Below are 24,490 nucleotides of genomic sequence, written 5' to 3' on the forward strand. Positions count from 1 at the left end.
AGCCTGGAGCCTGTTTCAGAGTCTGTGTTTCCCTCTCTCTCTGACCCTCCCCTGCTCACACTGTCTCTTTCTCTCTTTCAGGTAAAAAAAAATTCGAGAGACCTACAGAAACCAGACCAATTATGTCACTTGATTCATTAATACCTTCCCAGCGGACAAAATCCTCATGGACATTCAAGACACCCTTCCCCAGAAAACAAAGGGACTTGGATGGGTTTAAGGACGTCTCATTTTCTCATCTAGACCGTGGGAGAGAAAAGAATCCTCCCGCCGAATGCTATTCCTTGCCTGCACGGACTTACAGTATGTCTAGCACTGTACTAAATGCTGAGGGTCCAGATTTTAAGGAAATCTGCTCAGTCCCTGTAAGAGCTCATAATGGGGCAACGCTGAGGACTAATTCTAACACGTGATGTGGCGTGTAGGAGGGCCAGGGGAAGCACAGGGGAGAAAGTTATTATTCCGTTAGCCCTGGGAGAATGAGTAATACCTTCTGAGAGATGGTACTTTAGTTGAATGTAAAGGAGGAGACAGTGGTAAAAATGTATTCTGGGCCCAGCAATAAATAGAAGAGCACAGAGTGCTTAGGGAACAGCATGTGTTACTATCACTGGTGGGTGAGGCTTTGTCGTACTAACAAAAGATGACATTGGAAAGGAAGGCTGGGACCAATTGTTTCAGTCATGGAGACACATGGAAGAGAACAGTATGATCAAACTTGGGTTTTGGAAAGATCTTTCTGGCAGTATTTGCCGGATAGGGAAGTATGGAAGCAAGGACGAAGTGAAGAGGGCATTCCAAAAGCACAGGCAAATATGGTGAAGCAGCCAAGTGAAAGTCAATGCATTTAGCACCTGTCCCTGAACATGACTGAGTGCTCAGCTCAAGAAAGCTTCTGTTTTTCTAGGACGGTATTGGATACATGCCAACCGACATTTCGGCGTTGATTCTCTCTTTTCTCAAATCCATCCAAATAATCAGCAAACACTTAACTTGATATGTGTATCTCTTATTAGACATTAGACTTCTGTCTCCCCGTGGAATCCAGGAGAAAAAATCTAAGTCACTGACGAGGTTTTACGAGAGGACAGCTTATTCTGTATGGAAGTCTAACAGTTGCCTTACCAGATGGATAGGAAACTGGCCTCTTGGTATACCAGGATTCCTCAGGTGTTTGCGAGTCAAGGGGAATACTATCTTGGGGGGGGGGGGGGGGCGTCGGGAAGGGTGAGTCAGATTTAGACTATGATGGTTAAACACCAGCTTGAAGAAAACAGAGTCTCTTGAACAGCTAAGAACCAAGTCTGAGCAATCTTATACTCCATCAAAAAGAATATGGAGACTTTTACTAAAACCCAACAGGATTTGGGGTCCCCAGTTACATAGGAAAATATAATTTATCTATTAAGTATTTTTACACACGTCAATAAGCCTGAACCCTACTGTATTCTAATGAAGCAATTCAGATACTGCAAAACTGATGTCCCACCAGAAGGCTACATTTCAGGTGTGGAACAAGAATGCTCTTCCTAAATAATCAACAAATAGCTTCAATTTCAGATCCTAAAATACATGTGCTCTTGAGGCCACTGAACTCGCTATATAGAAAGTTACATACTAGGAATTTTTATCTGCTGCTATAACTTTTCAAAAATCCATCAATTTATAAGGCAAATCCGTTTCCATTGCTTCTAAAATGACCACAAGTGACTTATTCTATAACATTTTCATTTTATGCTAAATTAAACTAAAGCTAAAATTGTACAGTGTTTTAGTTTTTAAAGAAAATTCTAAAAACAGAGTATGAGTTCTTTCAAAAGCAGAAGCAAGGGAGGGAATCAACAGGAAACCCTGTTTGTTAGTAACAGCAAGCAAGCGGATGTAATAAAGCGAACAACTTCTAACTAAACGGCCACATACCTGGTATAAGTGGGGAAGCCTTTTCCTTTGGGAAGAGAAATACTGGAGATTCCTACCAGTGCTGTGCATTAAGTGGGGCAGCTGTGATTTTTCCTTCTTCCAAGCTTTGCCAAGTTTACAAGCTCCCGACATGTACAAAGGACAAAGTATCACTAGCTTTTCAAAACCAGAAAGTCCACAGTAACATGCTAATTAAACCTGGGCTGGAGCAAAAGAAAGACGAAAGAAAATTTAACATCTCTAAGAGACAAGTATAGAGTTTTTGGAGCTTTTTAAAAAAGCCCTGGAAACCAGCAGAGACTAAGAATAAATTGGAGCCAGTTAGCCAAGAAAGAGAAAGAAACTGAATAGCAATTAAAAAAAAATAGGGTAATGAAGAAGATACATAAAAAGGTTTTCATTTTCCTGATTTTATTCCAAGTTGCTGTCCTTAAAGCAGTGGTATTAATCAATTAATTAAGTAATTAACTAATTAATTTGAGAGGAGGGAATGAGCGCATGTGCACGTGAGAGCGAGGAGGGGTTAGAGGGAGACGCGGATTTGGGGCTGGAACCCAGGATCCGTGAGATCAGGACCCGGTTGAAGTCAGTCGAGTAACCAACGGAGCCACCCGGGCGCCCCTAAAGTGTTGGTTTTTAGATACAGCACTTTTCTGTAGGTGACGTGTTGTCATGCATCCTTGACTACCTTGAAGTGAAATGTATAATAACTGACCCACAGATGTAATTTTCAAAATTGTGATATGGCTGTAAATGTAATATAAAGGAGAAGTGAAGAGAGGTAATTAACAGCCTCAGTTTCCTCACACGTGGTGAGTAACAGCTCCATCCAGGCTTGATGGCTTCCAGTCGGTAAATCTGTGAAGGCCACTGTGAGGGAAAGATCCTTTTGACACGCAGTTAGCGCTTTAGAGTTTCCAAAGGGCTCTCAAGTCTATATTATCTCATCTGGCTTGGAGGTACGGGGAGTAAGACATTGCACGCCAAGTGTTTACTCCAGTGCCTGGAACATACAAAGCCCTCAATAAATGATTGTTATGTCTACTACAGACATAGACTGATACCTAAGGTACATTTTAAACTGAACAGATAAAGCTGCTTTTTGCATATTTGGTATGATTTCATGTTAGCAGGGATTTTGTTTTGCACGCCAAGATACCCTCTCTGAAAGTACTATGTATTCAAAATGTATCTATCAAAGCAATGACTTTCTATGAAATACAGTTGTGCCATTTGCTAGTATGTACCTAGAAAGATTCTGGAGGATTCCCGAGGGGTGGCTGCTCACTTTGCTTGGGCGGCCACAACAAGATATCACAGACTGGGTGGCTTAAACAACAGAGACTTATTTTCTCATAGTTCTGGGTCAAGATCAGGAAGTCAGCAGGTATGGTTCCTTTGGGAGCCTCTCTCCTTGGCTTGCAGATGACAGGCTTCTCCAGTGTCCTCATGTGGTCTTCCCTCCGTCTCTCCTCATGTGTCCAAATTTCGTCTTCTTATGAGGATAGTGGTCAGACTGGATTAGGGCCCACCCTACCAGCCTCATTTTAAATTAATTACTTCTCTAAAGGACCTGTCTCCAAATATTCTGAGTGAGTGAGTCACATTCTGAGTGAGGTTCTAGAAGCTAAGGTTTCAGTCCATAACAGGTAGCAGGGTGGAAGATTTACTTTTCCTAAATACTATGTTCTACATTGTTTCTGTAATGTTTAAATACTTTACAAGGAACCGAATTATTTTATGATTTGGAAGATCAATACTGTTGAACACTTCCCTTTTGTGTGTGCATGTTTAATAAATAATTATATTCTATTTTTCCTTCTGATTTTTATTTGAATTCTAGATAGTTTTTAATAATTCATTCTAAATAAATTTGAACATTTGTATTCTAATAAATTTTGATAATTATTTAATTCTAAATAAATTCTAATATATTTTTAAAAACTGTTTTTTATTTATTTCTGAGAGAGAGGGAGACAGCTTGAGCCAGGGAGGATCAAAGAGAGAGGGAGACACAGAATCTGAAACAGGCTCCAGGCTCTGAGCTGGCTGTCAGCACAGAGCCAGACGCGGGGCTCGAACCCACAAACTGTGAGATCACAACCTGAGCTGAAGTCGGACGCTCAACCGACTGAGCCACCCAGGCGCCCCTAAATTCTAATATTTTTAATTTAAATTCTAGTTAACCTACAGTGTAATACTGGCTTCAGGAGTAGAATTTGGTGATTCATCACTACCTGTAACATCCAGTATTCGTTAGATTCTAAGCTTGGGTGATGATAAACAGGTTTTTCACTTATGTGCATGTCTCCTGGGGCATTTGCAAGTCGTGGGGGATGCAGGGTAATTCTTCGCTGTGAAGGATCAACCCGGGCATTGTGCATTGCGGGATGTAAGGCACCCTATTACCAGTAGTACCCGCCCCCCCATCCCACTGACAATCAAAACATGTTCCCAAAGTTTCCCAAAGCTTCCCTATTGATCATCACCACTTTAAAGTATTATTTTATATTAATATTTGTAAATCTTTAAAGAATTTTTTTTCTCTATGTAGCCAGCCTTCTCCTCTCCCCCCACCCCGCCCTCGCTTAAAAAAAAAATAACAGAGGAAGAAGTCATGCTAATTACCTTTAGCCATGCCAGTGGGAAGCTCGGCTGAGTCTGAATCCTGGCAGATAGCTAATGCTGTCTAATGACAGTTAAACCCCTTGCCGCAGTTTACCCAAATTGCAGGCACGATGTTCAGGAGAAAATGAAATTAGTAGCAAATGAGTAGCACTCCAGATGTGCCAGGTACTGTCCCAAGTGCTCTGCAAGTTCGATTTCACTTATTCTCTTCAACAACCCTATGAGGTAGCACTATTATTTGACAGTGACGAATCAGGCACAGGAACATGAAGGGACAATGTGGTTTCAGGGCTGCCGTCTGGACTCACCAGGATGCGAGCTCCCCTTACTCTTTACTGGATGTTCAACACAGAGGAAGCACTTTACTTACATTATGGGATGTGAGGTAAACAATAAAATTGCTACCATTACCTCCATTTTACAGATTTGGAAATTAAGAGTCTCAACTCTCTTTGCGGAAGTGGACAGCATGCACGCTATGGTTTATTAACACGCACAAAAATAACGGCAAATTTAGTCAGTTGCTGCCATAATCCAATCAACTTGCAGAACCAAGGAAACTGACATAAATATATATATTCTCTTCCAAATCTACTTAAGTTAGCAGTCGGTCACTTCTTGTTGGATTTTTTGAGGTTCTGAGTATCTTATCATCGGGTAGGATGTATCATGTGGAAGTGATTCATACGTATGACATTGGTTTCCCCCAGGAAGTAATAAAAAAGTAACTCAATTGGGCTAACAGGAATTCCAGTTTTGTGGACTGATCCTTTTATTTGAAAACAGAAGCGATATTGTGACAAATCCAATAAAACACTTCTTTATTTTTTGTTTGTTTTGTTTTATTTTGTTAAGAGAAGACAGTCCCAGAGATTTTTAAAGCCAATGTACTCATGCTACTGAGGATGTACCTACATTCTCGGGCCACTATCCAGTCAGTGTAATTGTGAGTATCCGCTAAGATACAAACTTACAAGAGCTGTTAGAAAATGCCCTGGGGCAACTGGGTGGCTCATTCCACTGAGCATCTGACTTTGGCTCAGGTCATGATCTCACAGTTTGTGAGTTCCAGCCCTGCACTGGGCTCTCTGCCGTCAGCATGGCGCCTGTTTGGATCCTCTGTCCCTCTTTCTCTCTGCCCTCTCTGCCCCTCCCCCATTCTTTCTCTTTCAAAAATAAACAAATATTAAAAAAATAAAAGAAAAGGCACTAAAGGCAAATAGGAATCGCTTCTAGCATATTCATGCCCCCTTTCTCTTCCATTGGGGTTTAAGGTTGATTATGTATACCTCAAGAAATAAATTTCAGGTTTTGATATCATTGAAAAAAATTATAAACTTAATACATTTTTCTGATTTATTGTTATATGCTACCTCACCAGATAGTTTTGTCTGGGGATCTTTTTCTGGTTTGAATTAAATGCATTTGCTTTTTTCTCCAGATTTTGATTTTCCAGATAAAACACATATGGTTCCTTAAAAATGAAGAGTTTTCCAAATATTTTTCTTTTCTTATCATAAAACAGTACAACATAAAAGAGAATTCTGAAAAAGAAAAAAAAAACATTCCTCTAATCCTACCACATTAATACATCACTATATCTGAGAATAATCTTCCAGTTTTTATCTGTAAAATGCATATTTGTAAACGTAATCTGTCCACATAGGTCTGCAACATTTTACAGTGGCTTTCACTCACAAATACCCCGTAAGTATCTCCTTTGTTTCTCGTTATGATAACCTGTGATGGGTGTGTAACACTTCTGTGAATACACGGATTATAATTCCCTTAGCCTTTCTTTTACGGCTGCTCACTTAGTTTGTTTCTAATTATTCTCTGCTCTAGATGGACTGTGGCCACGAGTATCTTTGTGCTGAGTTTTTACTACCTGTTCAATTACTTCCTTAGATCAGATCCTAGAAGTAGGGTATCTTTGATTTGATACATACCCCCATATATCAGACCAAAAGCTGTACTGATCTTGAACGTGCTTGTCAGCCTCTCCACTCATTTCTTGCATGGACGGAACAGCATCTGTTAGCGGCCACTTACTACTCTGCCTGACCTTTCTCCAGTCGTCCCTTGGTTACTTCCTTGGCGACAGCAGTACCTGTGATGAGGTCAGGAGTCTCACGTTCACACAAAGGAGGTAGAGCCTGTGAGCGGCTGAGTGAACATGGATCACATCTCTGGCCTCGGTGCTGCTGCTACCTTCATGAAGGCAGTCCTTTGTCCTTGCACACGGGCAGAAGTAAAAATGGCCTCTGAGCTGACAAATGGGGTCATAGTTGTGATGAACACTGCCAGAATGCTGACTTCATATGAACCTCATACAGTCTAGAAGAAGATTAAAACACAGGCTAATAATATATTATTTGGCATCTTGAATAGCAAAACAAAATGATTTCAAATGACAATAGTTTGATCGGCTCCCACTTGGGATTTAAATGTTTAAGTGCGTTAAATGGGTTTTCTTTCCACAATCAACTCCATGACAGTAACGTCTACTACAGATCAAAGATTTATGGTTAGTTTGTAATAAGTAAATGGCTTATCATTGAAGGTTCCTAAAGCATGACTTGATGTTTTACAGTATAGTTTGTAATCACAAATAAGAGTCCCTGGTCGTTTTGGGATCTGATTTGGAAAGAAATGTTTTGCAATGTTTCCAAAGAAAAAACGTAACATCTTTTGTTTTCTGGTTATTTATATGATACCCCGATTTCAGCTCAGTTTTGCTTTATCGGTAAGGACTGTCAGTACTATTGTTGTGAGATCACTCTTATTTTATTATTATAGAAGTTTTGACAAGTTATTTATATTTTATGCTAAAAAATGTCTTATAGAACTTACATACTTATTTCGTAAGTAACAAAGCAATATTACATAATGGTGACTAGGGGCCTCCTAAGGAAACAGGATTAATAGCAGCTGGAAAGAGTTATATTTGATGTGAGGAAAACCTATTTGGCTGTAGATTTATTGACTTAAAAAAAGGGCTGTGACATGTTTGATATGTTAACAAAGTTGTCGTCTCTCCCTACCTTTAAATCCTGAGAAGTTGTGTTTGTGTATAAGACGAAGAGACAGAGATAGAGATGAGATAGAGATTAGATAGAGATAAAGATAGAGAGTTAGAGAGAGAAATAGAGGTAGAGAGGTAGAGAGCGAGAGAAGAGAAAGAGAGAGAGATTAAGATTGTTTGAAACGCTTTAGGCACAGCCCTGACAAAATAGATACTTCGAGCATGTGAAATTACAATTTTATATCACTTCTGATTACAAGCCAGACACACTGCGTTCTAGATACTTAATTTTGGGCCTCAGGGATTTGGAGAATAAAAGGTGCTTTTTCTTGTGAACAGGTTTCCTTCCGATCGGCTATTCTGATTTAGAAAAAATTCTTAGCCTGGAATTAAAAAGGTGGGGGCGCCCGCGTTTCTTGAGTTTCTTGACATACTCCAGAAAACTCTCCCTACTCACCCGGTGTTAGGAACGACTCCATCTGTTTGGCCTGCCTGGCTTCAGGGGCAATAGTCATCGGCTTGTCCTTGTGACCGTGAAGGCTAAGCCAGGCACGTTGCAGAGCAGGCTGCACAGCGCCACCCAGCGGCCGGCCGCTTCAGCCGCGCCTTGGACGTCAGGATCCAGGCGCGGATGGGCGCTGTCTCAGAGGTGAATTGCGTGAAAAGAACAAGGATTCAACCTCCGCAGGACTGAATCCATCACAGGGAGGTCATGTCATACTTTTTTTTTTTTATAATTTTTTTAAATGTTTTATTTATTTCTAGGTGAGAGAGAGAGACAGCGTGAGCAGGGGAGGGTCAGAGAGAGAGGGAGTCACAGACTCTGAAATAGGCTCCAGGCTCCGAGCTGGCAGTCAGCACAGAGCCCGACGCGGGGCTCGAACCCACGAACCGCGGGATCATGACCTGAGCGAAAGTCGGACGCTTAACCGACTAAGCCACCCGGGCGCCCCCATGTCATACTTTGTGAACATTCCTTCTGGAGAGATCACACTATAGGGCTAAGGAAATAAAGTTTGGCGTATGTTAAGGACACTTGGCTCTTTTTAGCTGATCTCGAGTAATGCAGTGAGCGAACACCGATTTTAAAAGTTAAATAGGAATTTAGAAAGCTCAAGAAACATTATCACAAAATAGGTGGCACAAATTATCCTCTCTGTGAGAAGTGTAGCGAGCCTAAGGAGTCCAAGGAGGAGCGAATTTCTGAATGTGATAAGCACAGCTTTCTATACCACTCCCTAAAGATTCTCTCCTCTCCACCCCACCCCAGTCGGGAAATGGGTTTTTTTTGTTTTTGTTTTTTTTCTCTAGATATATAGCAAAAAGATTTCGGGTAAATTTTTCATTCTTTGGAGCTGCTGATTATTATGCAACATTTTATTATAAGGATAATACTTGCTGACTGGACATTTGAAAACTGCAGAAAAGTAGAAATTAACAGTGAGGGGGAAATATAGTCTAGAGTCCCTCTGTTAAACATGGCCCCTGCTACTGGGTTATTATTCAGCACACATCTACCCTGAGCACAAACTGTGGACCTAGATTTGCCTTGCTTTACATCTCAACTGGGCCATTTAGGAACTGTGAATTGGAAAAGCTGCTACGTCTTCTCAGTGCCCCAGTTTCCTCATCGCTAGGATGGGGATAATTAATAGCTCTGTTGCGTGGGGCTGTTATGAGAGCGAAGCAAATTAATATATGCCACGTTTTCAGAACAGTGCCCGTAGCCTGTATGTTGCAAACACCGTATTTGTTAGCCTATTTCTTTCCCACTCCTCCATTTCCTCGAATTCCTTCCTGCTTTCAGATATGATGCAGTGTTCTTCTCTCATGGTTTCTTTCTGCCATTTCTTAATAGCTGAAACTGTACTCCAAATGTAATCTTGTGTCTTTAAATATTACACCATGATTTTATTTGTTAGTGCAATTTTAAATGACAGGCAAGTCGTAGTGTCATAATGCTATTATTTAGCCTCGTATAAGGTGATGACGCAATTTGGGTATGTGGATTTTATTAACATGCACAAGGAAAGGAACATTTTCTTTTTAAGTGAAATACTAAGGTTCCTTTTCCTTTCCCCAAACAAAAGAACAGGACATAATTTTGAAGCCTCAATTTCTAGTTTTATTTTCATTTTGGCTAGTAGTAGAGTCATTTGTTTATTGTTCTCTCATCAAGCACCACCTATGCATCTAGGTATAGGGTATGATGCTAAGAGCTGGGGATGTAACAATGAATAAGGCAATTTCCTGAATAAATTTGAAGTTTGAGATACTCAAAGTGATGAAGGAACACTGGGAAGAGCAACCAACTCTGCCTGAGAAAGTTGAAATCTGAGCTGGCACTGAAGCTATATAGGGATTTGCTGGGAAGGTAGGATGCGGAACAAAGCATCCTGGGGAGAAGAGTCAGCAGGGAGTAAAATGAGAAGTTGGGAACTGTCCAGAAAGCTCTGAGTGTTGTTTCTGAAGAAGCGTGGTGCGCATGGTGGGGTCGGAGGCGCGATGGGCCATCAGCCTGACAGCCCAGCTTAGGTCCAGAGATGGAATTCGAGTTTATAACTTATCCAGTAGGAAAGAAGGGAGTAAATATAGGCTCTAAGCTCTAGAAGGAACCTGTTCAGGTGGATAATGGTGGCAGTGGAGCATGAGCAGACAGAGGCCTAGATTGGAGGTACTGACATTAGTGAGGAGGCTGGTGCAAAGGTTAATTAAAATCCAGTGACTAGAAAGGCGGACAGGTTCAAGGTATGTTCTGAAGATTCAAAAATTCTCGATTGGAAGTAGGGTATGACAGTAAAGGGAAGAGAAACACTTAAACATTTCTAGCTTTTACAAACTTCTAGTTATAAAATAAATGTCATGGGGATGTAATGGAAAGCACGGTGGCTATAATTAACAATACTGTGTTGTATATTTGAAAGCTGCTACAAGAGTGGATCTTAAAATTTCTCGTTATAAAAAATCGTAACTCTGTATGGTGATGGCTGTTAACTAGGCTTATTGTGGTGACCACCTTGCAACATATATAAATGCTGAATCATTGTACTGTACACCTGAAACTAGTATAGTGTATTTTATATCAATCATATCTCGACTTAAAAAAAAAGATTCCTAGCTTGGAGTAAACAGAGATGGTACTAAAAGACTGAAAATATGGGGGCGCCTGGGTGGCTCAGTTGGTTAAGCTTCCGACTTTGGCTCAGGTGATTTCACAGCTCGTGGGTTCGAGCCCCGCGTCGGACTCTGTGCTGACAGCTGGCTCAGAGCCTGGAGGCTGTTTTGGATTCTGTGTCTCCTTCTCTCTCTCTGACCCTCCTCTGCTCACGCTGTCTCTCTCAGAAATAAATAAAAAACTTAAAAAATCAAAAAAAAAAAAAAAGACTGAAAATGTGAAAGGCAAAGCAGTTTGTGATGGGAGGGAGGAGAGAAGATGGACAGGAGGTGTTTTATTTATTTTTATTTTATTTTTTAATAGTTTATGGTCAAGTTGGTTTCCATATAACACCCAGTGCTCATCCCCACAAGTGCCCTCCTCCATGCCCAGCACCCCCCTTCCCCTCTCCCCCACCCCCATCAGCCCGGGAAGGAGGTGTTTTAGATACGAACAACTAAGCCACTGAGACGGGCGTGAGAAACTGCAGTGGGAAATACAGGCCTAGGGCTTGGGAGAGAAACAGGGGTTGGAGTATTAGCTTTAGGATTATAATCGAAACCATGGGAGCAAGTGAGGGGATCTGGTTAGAGTACAAAGACAAAAAAAGGTCCAAGAGTGAAATTCCGGGGGGTCCTCAGGCAGGCAGGTGGGGACGGGGAGACTCAGCCAAATGCGAGGGGCTGGCGAGAGGGCAGACTGTGCGGCCGCAGAGGGCGAGCGGAGGGCCGGTCAGCAAGTCCCGCGCTGGAGGAGACAGGCCAGTGCGGGGCAGCTTTGTGACTTCAGCCACAGGCGACCTCAGCGAAAAGCAGTTTGAAGCTGAGGAGTGGAGGGGGAGAAAGCAATCTGGGAGTGACTCCTCTTCCAGGGGGGCTGCTGGGAAAAGGAAGTACCTGGCAGCAGAAGCAAGAAGGGCAAAGTGTGCGGGTGAAGTCCCGTCACAATGGAGACTGGACGATTTCTGTAGAGCAAGAGGCCTGATCGTTTACCCACAGAGCACATGACATCTATTTCATCCACTGGTCTGAAATCCAGGAGTTTGAAAACAAGTTAAGGACTATTCCTATATGTATCTATACGGCTCTCTTAGACGGGAACACAAAGCTTTAACTTTAATTTGAAGATGGGGAGAATCCCACCTCGGACTTGTTTCAAGGCTTTTGTTTCGGCTCACCGCAAAAGCAGCTAACGAGCAGTGCTAAGGATGTAACTGAGCTAAGGATGCAGGTGCCCACTTCCTGCTTGTGTATCACAAACATTTCGGTGGCCTCAGCAGCTCTAGCAGCTGAAATGTCCAAAAAGCGGAGTACTGTGAACTCTCCCTCCCACTAAAACAAACAAAAAAGCTCCGGGTACTTCAGCATCTAGAAACTAAAGGTGAAAACCCTGTCTGTGAGGAAGCCACGTCACCCAGGCCTAACGCGTGGGTTTGGGGCCTGGAAGGTGGGGCTGTGCCCGCTCTGGGGCGGCCTTGTTTTACCGTTAGGGACAGCTAGGCTCTTTCATGACAAGAACGGGCAGGCCGCTAGCACTGGCGTCAAAGCAAGACACGTAAAGCGAGCAAGGTTTCTTTCCCCAACTCATGCTCACTGAACACAGGCATGAGCACACCACTACTATTCTGCAGTCCAGAAACTTGGCTTTCAAAGGCAAAGCAAGTTTAAGAGATGTTCCTGTCTGAACAGCCTCATCCCTTCAGCTAATTCTCTTGATTTCCTTCTTTGTGAACATCTGCACAAAAACACCATATTATCGGGGATGTTATTTTCAGAGAACCTTAGCAGGGGGAGCCCAGATAAAATCTCAAGGTCTATTGCACTTGTGAAACTTTCACTCAGGGTGACTTCCTTGAGATGCATTATTAGAGATAGACATTTCATTTCTAATGTGCAAGGCAGGACAACACTTTAAGACTTAGAGACTGCTTATTTCCATGTGGACTTGAGATTTTGGCTGCATCCATAAAACAGAAAAAATACATAATAAGACAAATTAGTAAATCTCTGAAACAGTGTTTAATCTAGAGAGAGATAAGCATTTTTTAAAAGGAGATGTCAAACAGCACTTATCTTCAGCATGTTTTAGAAATCCTGTAACAGTGTAAGGTCTTTTTAAAAAATTTATGATTATTTTTTTAAGATTTTAAGTGATCTGTACACCCAGTGTGGGGCTTGAACTCACAATCCCTAGATCAAGAATCACATGCTCCTCTGAGCCAGCCAGGCACCCCAGTATCTGGTCTTCTGACTTCAAATTTGTTGCTTTAATTTTTTCATTTTCTATGAACTGCAAAGAGGTTGTAAGATCACAGAATATTTATTAGTCTCTTGAAAGACATCAGATTCTCTCAGTATGTCTTTTATTTTTATTATTTTTTTAATGTTTTATTTCTGAGAGAGAGAGAGAGAGAGAGAGAGCACGCACAAGAGCAGGGGGAGTGGGAGGGGTAGAGAGAGAGAGAGGGAGACACAGAATCTGAAGCAGCTCCAGGCTCTGAGCTGTCAGCACAGAGCCCGACGCGGGACTCGAACCCACGAACCGTGAGACCATGACCTGAGCTGAAGTCGGACGCTTAACTGACTGAGCCACCCAGACGCCCCTCAGTATGTCTTTTAGAGTAGACAGTACTCTATATAAATACTGGTGAAAAAGCAATTAAGGCCACGGACAAAGGGCAATTATTTGGGTGCCTCTGAAGGCAGGCACCTCACACAAAACTTTGTTTGAGGCAAGAAAGTGCTGAAAATTCCTTTCCTGATTTTATATGCTTAGGTCCTGGAGCAACAGCTTCAATCGAATTTGGTCCTGCCAGACAAAGAATATTGCTACGAGGTAGTGCAGAAGCCAGTGGTTTCAGTGTTTTACTACTATGTGAATATGTGAGACAAACCGCACTTTAGAAATAACCTGGCACCTTGCTGAACGACACTACTAACTCCTTAATACTTGGAAAAACTTAAGTAGGTACTTGAACATGAAATGTATTTTGTGTATTCCATGGAATTGATGTCCTTGCCTTTAACACAAAACCAAAACCAATTTTAGTATTTTGTTTTTAATCATCAGTAAAATCATTTCTTCAGTTTCTTACACTTATAGCTTCTTAATTTCGATATATATATATCTTATTCGCCTGTATGTGTTTATTTACAGTGTTACCCACCAGCTTATTTAATGGTGACTTTGGTCTGATTAGCTGGCGAGAAGGCCCTAATCACCTGATAGAGGCAGGAACAGAAAGCAGGGTTAGGTCCTTAACAAAATGCATTTGATCCTTCTTCACTGTTGCTAATGCGTCTGAAAACGCCTGGTTTTGATCAGGAACTTGTGGCGACTAGAGCTTCTGAGCATACCTGAGGCTTCACAAAAATTCCCAGTGACAGAAAAAGCTCTTATTCCATTTAATAGTGTTAGTTTTGAAGACATTTAATCCATGAAGGATAACCTACCAGTGATGTGTCCGATGTAGAATCCAGTACGAATTTTGGTCAGTTTGTTAAGAAACGAAATGTTCTCAACATTACTTGCATTAGAAAAGTGACGAGAACTGTTATGGTTGCTTGAGATGTTGTAACACATCGCGCGGTACCCCCAGCTGTGTTACTAAACCGGCTGTCTGTTCTAAAATCCAAGTGAGGCTGGGGTTTTCAGAATGTGCCTGCTCCCGTATCCTATAACATTCTAAAGATGAACAATCTGCCTCACTAAGACTCTTGCTACAGTTTTTGTGAAGTTCAGCATTATTTTCACAGAGTCTTTCATCTTTAGCTTCATCCATCTTTTTCTCAGCTGGAGCTTCGTGACAAAGGTCCATCTCCTGAATGGAGTCCAATAAATCTACAACACGGGGCTGAGACGTGATTGATTTCAGATGTTTGAGCACATACTCTTCACACTGGCCAACTGCATCCAGAAGATTATTTATTTTACTGATCAGAGCTGAGCCATTTTCATGAAGGTGACACCAGGAGAGCAAAGCACTGAGTGAAAATAGAAATAAGAGTTAAACAGGAAAAAACGGAACCAATCATAGGCGTTTTGAATTTTTGATGCTAAACCCTACATGCTTCTTTTCCGGATAAGACCACACAAAAAGAAATCAATAATGATGCAAAGCAGAATCAGCAAAGTAATGGTAAAATGGATTGTAAAATATATAAAGATATTATCTTTTGATAGAAATTAAACAACTGGAAGTAATCATATAAATTGCTTATAATTCCTAAGACCTCCTTCCCAATTCCATGCACTTCTCTTGATTTTAGGTTCTCTCTTTATGACTGTGTAGCTTCTGTCAAAGAGGGATGCAACTCGGAGAAAGATCACAAAACTTAGTTTCTCCTTTAACGACATCCAACAGCTTCTGGACTAGTGATTCTCAGACTAAGATATCCAGTGGAATCACCCAGGGAGCTCTTAAAACTGTCAAGGTCTAGGTCACAGCCCAGACCAATGAAAGCAGAGTCTCAAGCTTCCCAACTGATATCAAGGTGCAGCCAAGGTTGAAAACACTTGTTCCAACCATATAGGTGCTTGCCATCAAAACACTGAAGGGCAGGAAAAAAGTTTTGACGCAATTTCTCTTTCCCAACTTCGTTATAGAATAGCCACTGTTTTTGAGCTAACTGACAATTTTCTTGAAGAAGGTAAGAATTCTTCTTGTCCCTAACAAATATCTTTCTTTATTTTTCTAGCACAGATAGTGCTTTTTGTTTTCTGACATTTCAGATTGCTCGGGTAATCATGACATAAAATAATGGTTGTGAAAAGCAGTCATGTTTTAGAAATGTAATCAATTGATGTGAAAGATTTAGCAATAAGCTTTCTGAGATTATAAAAGATTTAACTTGACGTAAAATAAACACTTGATCATTTTCCTACTGTAGTAGACTCTAAATCTGATTTCTGATGGTTGAATTTTCTAAAACCTCAAAAAATAAATTTTTGGTCTTGATGACTTATTTTCTACTCTTTTTCATTTTTTTCAGAGAGAGAGTGAGCAAGCGAGCAGAGGGAAAGAATCTTAAGCAGACTTCAAGCTCCCTCCTGAACCTGACATGGGGCTAGATCTCACAAGAGATCATGACCTGAGCCAAAATCAAGAGTTGGCTGCTTAACCAACTGAGCCGCCCAAGAGCCCCATTTCCTGCTCTTTTAAAAATTAGTGATTCTTTGAACCATTTTATGTTTTGTTTTTCTACAGAGGACAATTTCAAAGCTATACAGATCAGAGAAGATAAGCCTATCATGCTCCTAGCTCCATGGGCCATTTGACCACCTGGCCCTGGTTTTTGCCATTCTTACTATGGAATTTTGACAAGTATTCAATGTTCATCCCTAAGATAAATGCAATCATTTCCCCCTCTATTACCAGTTACACTTTTCATCGTGTACTGCTAGTCTAGAAGTCTCTCATTCTGTGTTCTGCCACGTGTGAAGACCTTTTAAATTGTGATACAGTTTAGTGGTAGTTCAGTAGCAAAAAACACACACCCTCCTATCATTTCTTTGCAGTAAAGGACAACACCTGGCTCACATATTAAAGTGGATGAACTGATGCTTTTTGACTTTTTGAAGGCATTATTATTCTACACTCTGCAGTACTCTTTTGGGGCTTTAACACTAGGAAAATCACTTCAGTTTAAATAGTTTATTTTTAGCTACTACTTTTCAAAAGTCCTCGGGTAGCACTGAGGCTAGACTGACGCAGCGTTTAAGTTTAAAAATTACCTCAACGTTCCTCTGAGCTGTCCATAGTTTATAATGAGGTCTGCACCTTCCTTATAACCTTGATTGAAGCCTTGTTGGAGAGTAACTGCTTTGCCGGCATCTACCCCATCTCTATAACCTTCCTAAAAATAAATAACGAAGAACTGTGGCTGTAATTAACATCACGTAAGCCACTGTGGGTTTTTCTAGAAAGTCATAGAATCAATTTGGAAAACTGATGAAACAGGCCTTCGCCATTTACTATTTAATATAATGGTTCCAAACGACACAGCCATACAACCAGAGGACGCTTCTCATCAGAGTTTATTACTGGCCTATCTCACCGCTGAGCTCTAGGCTTACTCGGCACATTTAAAAATACCGATTCCTATACGGTTTTTAAAAACCCTGTTAACAATGGCTTCACAGAAAGGAAACTGAGAGAATTACATGCCTGGCCCCTTGGCGGCCTTGACTGGTGTGAATGAGTGAGAAGCCAGGGGCAGTAAACAGGTTGTCAAAGGTCTTCGATAAGTAAGTCAAGCCGGGAGAGAGGAAACTGGATTAGCGAAAAAGAAGTATAATTTTAGAAAATTAAAAAAAAATTTTTAAATTTATTTCCGAGAGAGAGGGAGACGGTGTGAGCAGGGGAGGGTCAGAGAGAGAGAGGGAGACACAGAATCTGAAGCAGCTCCAGGCTCTGAGCTGTCAGCACAGAGCCCGACGCGGGGCTCGAACCCACGAACCGCGAGATCATGACCTGAGCCAAAGTCAGACGCTTAACTGACGGAGCCCCCCGGGCGCCCCCCTAAGCTTAGTTTTAACGAGTCAGGAGACGGAACGAGACACGGGTAACGCACACCTGACAAGACAGAACCCAGCGTTGGCACCCTCGCCCGCCCAGCGGCAGCCTTCCTTCACCGTCACGGTCAAGTTCACGTGTCCACACGTCCTGATTAAGCCCACTCCTCACTTGAGGCCCTTCACCCCGTTAAGCTACCCCTGTACACCCGCCGTCGCACAGCCGTAAGCGGCACAGTCGCTGTGGAGGTTTCTCCCCCGGCGTCTCTGAGAGCCTCACAGTCTACACCACGTTTGGTTCGGTCCGTGCCCGGCGCCACGCAGGCTCACGCCCCCGCGGCCGGCACAGCCCCCCGCTCCCGCCGCGCGGCTTTACTTTGACCCGTCGCAGCATGTGGCTCTGCCATTCCCGCCGCACCAGGAGCGCCTCGTCCGCCTCCTCGTCAAACACGTCCCCCGCGCCCGCGGGGCCCCGGGCCGGCGCGGCGCCCCGCAGCCACGACATCTCCCCGGCAACGCGGCGCGGCGGCCGCCGGAAGCGCCGGCGACTGCTTCCGGCCCGGGGGGCGGGGCGGCGGCCGCGGGTGGCGCTGGGCGCCGGCTGTCGCGCGCGCGTCTGTGGTGGCGCGTGCGGTCGGGTGACTGCGGGCCGCGGCTGGGGCGGACCCACGGGTGTCCCTGGGCCTGGGGGGGGAGGGGGCGGTCGGCGAGGCGGGTTCGTCGGTCGCGCGCCCGCGCGGCTCGGCCTGTGCGGCGCCGGGGCCCGGGGGGCCGGGAGGGACCCTCCGCCGCGGCGCGGCCCTCCCGGCGGCGAGGCGTCTCGGGTGTCGTGCGTGAAGGGACACCAGTACTTGTGCTCTTTGCCTGGTGGCGTCGGAACGGCGGTGTGTTTATTTAACAATTTTTTCTTTTTTTTTCCCCGTCGAGCCTGTTCGGACACGTCAGTGACGAAGCTTCCCGGCTCGCCTCCGCCTTTCGTTCCGGTGGAAGGGACGGGATGAACCAAAAGCACGTATAAGTAAAAAGAAGCAGTTTGCTGCAAGATCACAAAGGACACATGCTATGAAAAAGAATTTAAAAAATAAGCAGAGGGCGCCGTGAGCACGTGTGTGAGGGTGGGTTTAGGTTATAATTTTTAAATGCTCAGAAACTTGCATTGTATGTATGTATATAATTAGTATATATGTATGTACATATATATAATTTAGTTGCTAAGTCCGTGTATAAAGAATGTATAAAAAATTCTATACTTGGCCACATAAAGTACTTCAATAAACTTAAAAACCCAGACATTTTATACATCCTACTTCATAATCCAACAAAATTAGTGATTAATTTTTAAAAAAGACTCCAAGAATTATAATACTGGACATTAGAAACGCCTTTGTAAAATTGGGATCCAAGGGGAAATAAAAATTAAAATGATACGTAATAAGCAGTTAACATCTGAACACTTCCTACTAGAAAACATGGGACCAAATGAAAGCTTATACTGAGGCAATTCTGTAGGCTTGAATATATTATTAGAGAAGAAAGAAAAAAATACATAAATTTTGTTATATATTTTAATTGGCAACAAAACAAAATGGTAGTAAGAGAAACAAAGATACCAATTGAAATTAATAAAAAAGAAAATCCCAAACTTACATAAATAAATCCTAAAGCTGGTTCTTTGAAGACACAGATAAGACAGATAATCTTTTTTTTTTTTTTTTTTTAAGTAAGCTCAACACCCAGTGTGGGGCTTGAACTCACTACTTCAAGGTCAAGAGTTGAATGCTCCGCGACTGAGCCAGCCACCTATCCTGGGTAATCCTCTTTTGACCTTGATTTAAGAAAAAGAAAAGGAAAAAAATTGTACAAAATAGAAATGAGAAAGGCAGTAATGATGCAGAAAGAAATTCCAGTGCTATACGTTGCTAACTGAAGTTCAAGAGCCACACATTGGAAAACCTAGGAGATGTGAATGACTTTCTGATAAAGGTGACCCAGTAAATAGAAAACAGGAAGACACTAATTACCCTAGAAAAATTGGACATTAAATATCTGCTATAAAAAATAGCATGAAGACTTGACACACAGGTAAATTCTTTAAATCCTTTTTAATCTTTAAAGGACAATGGATAGTTCAGTATTTTTTACTCTTCTAGGGCAAAGAAGATGATCCCCGTTATTATTCATTTTTTTAAATTATTCAACATTCTTTTGATGACTTAAATGAAAGAGAGAGGTAAATAATCTTAAAATGTTGGATAATAAGAGATGAAGTGTTTTTTTTTGATGTTTATATAATTGTATACACATAAACCCCAAAGGAATTCCATTAAAAACAACAGAATAAGGGAATTTGATAAGGCCTCTGGCTATCAGAAAAATAGACCAACAGGGGCGCCTGGGTGGCTTAGTCGGTTAAGCGTCCGACTTTCGCTTAGGTCATGATCTCGCGGTTTGTGGGTTTAAGCCCCGTGTCGGGCTCTGTGCTGACTGCCAGCTCAGAGCCTGGAGCCTGTTTCAGTCTGTGACTCCCTCTCTCTCTGACCCTCCCCTGCTCATGCTGTCTCTCTCTCTCTCCTAGAAATAAATAAAAAACATTTAAAAAAAAAAAAAGAAAGAAAAATAGACCAACAGCCTCTTAATTTTCTGGCAATAACCATCTAAATGTAAATGAGATAAATACTGCACTTGCAATACCAACAAATGCTATTAGATACAGTATTTATATATTTGCTTAGTATTTAGTACTTATTTAGTATTTATACATGCCAGGAATACATTTTACGAAATCAACTTTGTTGAGGTATAATTTACATGCAGTAATATGCATCCATTTTTAGTGTAGAGTTTGATGAGTTTTGACATACGTATACCCCTGAGTAACCACAACTGAATCAAGATACAGAAATTTCCGTCACCCCGGAAAATTTCCTCTTCTTTGCAGTCAGCCCCTCACTCCTTGAGGCAACCTCTGATTAAATGTCTATCACTCTAAATTAGTTTTGCCAGTTTTAGAACTTGACAGAAGTGGAATCGTATATGTCTGTCTAAATATTTGGCTCTTTGACTCAACACAGTGTTTCTGAGATTAATTCACGTGGTTACATGTACCAATAGGTTATTTTCATTTTATTGCCAGGTACTCTTTTCATTGTATGGCTATACCAGAATTTGCTCCTTCACGTATTGTTTGGATTGTTTCCAGTTCTTCGCTATTGTGAATAAACCTGCTGTGATGGAAACCAACTTGACAGTAAACTATAAAAACAACAACAAAAACCAATCTGCTATGAACATTCTTGTACAAGGTGTTTTGTGGACAAGTTTTCATTTCTCTAGAGTGAATGTCTAGAGGTGTAATTGTTGAGTCATGTGGTAAAGACAAATTTAACTTTATAAGAAACTGCCAAACGGTTTTCCAAAGCGATTGTTCCATTTCATACTCCTGCCAGCAGTGTATGCAGATGTCACTTGCCCCACACCCTCTTCCTCACTTGGAATTGCCAGTCTTTTTACTGTTCGCTCTTCTGATAGGTGAGTAGTGGTTTCACACTGTGTTTTCCTTCTCATTTTTCAGATGGCTTAAGATACTGAATATCTTTTCATGTGCTTGTTTTCCATTTGCATCTCTGTTTAAATGAAGTCTTTGTCCATCTAAAAAACAATTGGCTTGTCTTACTGTATTTCAAGGATTCTTCTGTCCTCTGTCAGATACCTGAGTGGCACATAGGTTCTTTGCATTAGTTATATCCATCGGGAGACAGGTGTGGAGATAGAGTTAGTTCATGAAATTTCCTGGGGGACAGGGAACAGAATGCCCGTGAAAGGTAAAAGGTGGAGGAGGGATGATTAGGCAGAGAAAGCCTATGCAGAGGGATGCTGATCTGATCCCTGTGATAGGAAGTTCACTAGGTAGATCTCACAGATTCTGGACAACATAAAAGGGAGTCAGGAGCAGAGGGCAAAGAGGTGAAGAGGAGTCTTTTGTTCAGTGCCCGGGGCCTGGCTTTGGGGCCCTTGCCGCGCTCCCTTATTGGCTGGGGGCCTGAGACATACGCTGTAGGTGCTTACTGACAGGTGGAGGCTGACAGTTGTACTCCTTTGTCAAGAACCAGATGATCTTTCAAGGTCCTTTTGAGTGTGTGATTCAGTGTTTTCAAAAAGAGCTATCCTTTCTCTCCCTCTCTTTCTTTTTTTTTTTAATGAACTGTAAATAACAGCGACACCTGCATAAATTTTGGTGTCACGATGTGAACTTACTCAAAGTATTTAGCAAACTTCTCTTGCAGCTCCATATCTCTTATGTAAATACTCTGTGATGAGGTCAACCTCTAGGATTCACTCTGTTCTTTCCCTGTTCTTTCTGCTTATCGTCCATCCTTGTCTTTTCTTTCAGAGCCTTCAACAATTCTTTTTTATGTCCTTCTCTTCCCCATCTCTTGCCGAGTTTCATTCTTTATCTCAGTCTCCCACACTTTATTTGTGCCTTTGCAAACTGCTATTTTGTAGTTAGTGTAATAAACTTGTAGGAGGGCGCAGACCTTTTCTCAGTTTCTCTCCCAAGTTTCTAGCATGCTGGCTTTCACCATGAAGCCTCTGGCAGCCAGCCAGCAGAACTCCTAATTTCCATATGCCTGGTGAAGTACTTTCCCACTTTTCCTTGTCCTTTCTAAACTTTTCATATGTCCTCCGATTCGCAGTCGTATTCAGTGATTAAGTCCTTGGGTGCTGTCTGTTAATTGCTTATGACAGGTTTGCTCTAAGACGTATTATAATACGAAATAATGTACTTAATAGTAATATGAAAAATAAAATTGTTGTTAGGGGTGAAAATGATAGGAGAACATTCAGTATGTGGCTCCTAAAGAGCGAGCCTTGAATAAGGAGAGGAGGGTAGCAGGTAGATCTGTGCAGAGTTGCCGCCTTTATTTTATTTACTTTACTTTTTAAAAAATGTTTATTTTGAGAGGGAGAGAGAGCCAGTGGGGGAGGGGCAGAGAGCGAGGGAGACACAGAATCGGAAGCAGGCTCCAGGCTCTCTGCACAGAGCCCGACGCGGGGCTCGAACCCACGAATGATGAAATCATGACTTGAGCCGAAGTCAGACACTCAACCGACTGAGCCACCCAGGCGCCCTCCTTTATTTTAAACTACTGTGTCCACAGGAGACCCCAGTTATAATAGAACTGTTAAAGCTAAGAGGAAAATTGTTAGTCTGATGAAGACTGTTTATTGAATATTAGAAAGAATGAAGCGGAGATGTCAGACAGGAACCCTAACTGATCTTTCTCAAAAGGCCTGTTGATGGACAGCTTTGTCTAATAGCATTTCAACATGTTCAAGTCAGTCTTATCTTTAAAACAACCGTTCTCATCTCCACATTGTCCCCTAGCTGTTGCTCTATGCTGCTTTTCCCTTTAGAACTAAATTTCTTGAGTCCGTGTCTGTACCTCTGTACCTTCCACTTTTGAACGCATTGCGATCTGCCTTCCAACCCCGGTGTTCCGTTTAAAATGGGAGTGAGGGGGGAGGGGCAACTTCCACAGTATTTTATCTCATGACCCAAACCTCTCCTTCCAGCCCAGCCGTTCTCTGCATGTCAGACTCATGTCTGTATCCGCCTCCGTGAGGCTACCTCCACTTAAATTTACTGTATGCATTGCAGTGCGTTACATCTGAATTTATCTTTTTTTCCCCTTTTCTTTCAGTTTCCCTCCTCCTCTTCTGTTTTCTGGCTCCCTGATGCTCAAACTAAGCAGCAGGCACTGGTGGCACCAGCATCACCTGGGAGCTGTCAGACACGCGGAGTTCCCGGTCCCGTTCCAAACCTGTTGAGCCAGAATCTGCACTCTCAGGTGCTTCACACTGAGTCAAGTTTGAGACGCGTTGCACCTCATTGCATGGCCACCGCATCCGCTCATTCACCGCGTCATAAATATTTGTCCATTTTTCTTCATTCTCACTGCCACCTCCCTGGTGCAGGCTGCTATTGCATCCTACCTGGTTGCCCCGACAGCATCTGACTGGCCCTCCCGCCTCACGTCGTATCCCTCTTCCAACCCATTCTCCCTGGTTAGAGCATCCTTCCCAAAGCCCAATCTGATAGGCCCCCCTCGTCTGAGTGCCTGCAGGCCCTTCTCATTGCTCTCCGGAGAAACTCCAAATGCCTTCATGTAGTTGGGCACCTACTCCCCTTCCTGGTCTCATTTCTTATCGCCCCGTTTTCAGGCCTTTGCCAGATAATTTTCCCTCTGCCTAGGTGTGTAGTCCATACTGCTGTCAAGGGCGACTTCTACTCGATGTCACTTCCATTTGGAAGTTTTCTCGGATCTTCTAAGTCTGGGTTAGTTGTCCCTCTTATGTGTGTCATAGTCTTTACTGCCTTGTGTTATAAATGCCTAATTGTCTGCCTTCCCTACTAACCTGTCAGCTCTCCGAGGCAGGGACTGTGTGTCCTGGTTAACTCGTTTATCCCAATTGCCTAGCATAGCCCTCAATAAATATTTATTAAATGAATGAATGAATTTCATTAAAAATTCTTCAAGTATTTTACTCTAAATAAAGTTTTACATAGTAATAAACTTGTCTGTAAATCCAGGTTAAACAAGAATTTACTGAGATTAGATTGTTACAGAGTGACAGGTGTGAGTAGACTGGTAACTAGAGTAGGCTAGGGGACATACAGAAAGTTAGCATAAACTCGCTTCTCATGGATCTTTAAAAAGTTTTACTTTCAGTTTCATAACCAGGTTTTTAACAGTCATTTATTCCAAAGTCTATATGTTTAATTGATTTGGGCATGCACAGTGAGACATATGCTTCTTGGTCTTGTCCATACTTGTGTTTCTAGTTTTAACTTACCTCTTAGGGGCGCCGGGGAGGCTCAGTCGGCTAAGTGTCAACTTCAGCTCAGGTCATGATCTCGCGGTTCTTGGGTTTGAGCCCCACGTCGGGCTCTATGCTGACAGCTAGCTCAGAGCCTAGAGCCTGCTTCAGATTCTGTGTCTCCCTCTCTCTCTGACCCTCCCCTGCTCATGCTATCTCCCTCTCTCTCTCAGAAATAAATAAAACATTAAAAAAATTTAACTTACCTCTTAGTTTTGAGGTCTTCAGGTTTCCCAATGATGACCTTGGACTCAACTTTCTTATGCTTTATTTTTCTCATCAATAAAATTATAAAATGTGCCATTCATAGGGCCACTAAAAAAACAAATGCTGCGATCCAAACCACAGTGAGATACCACAAAATACCCACT

General features: G+C 42.3%; 1 protein-coding gene across 1 annotated transcript; it reads right to left on the bottom strand.

The window, feature by feature from the left end:
- Positions 1–14,107: 14,107 nt before the first annotated feature.
- Positions 14,108–17,795, bottom strand: YAE1 (YAE1 maturation factor of ABCE1). The gene is made up of 3 exons (XM_039237990.1): positions 17,617–17,795; positions 16,461–16,582; positions 14,108–14,710 (listed from the first exon to the last, which is right to left on the bottom strand). The coding sequence occupies exons 1-3, from the start codon at positions 17,743–17,745 to the stop codon at positions 14,281–14,283; spliced, it is 681 nt and encodes a 226-aa protein (XP_039093921.1). The 5' UTR covers positions 17,746–17,795; the 3' UTR covers positions 14,108–14,280.
- Between the last annotated feature and the right edge of the window lie 6,695 nt (positions 17,796–24,490).

The sequence above is a fragment of the Hyaena hyaena genome, unplaced genomic scaffold (genome assembly GCF_003009895.1).
Source record: "Hyaena hyaena isolate Hyena2069 unplaced genomic scaffold, ASM300989v1 scaffold_133, whole genome shotgun sequence".
NCBI classification, from domain to species: domain Eukaryota; kingdom Metazoa; phylum Chordata; class Mammalia; order Carnivora; family Hyaenidae; genus Hyaena; species Hyaena hyaena.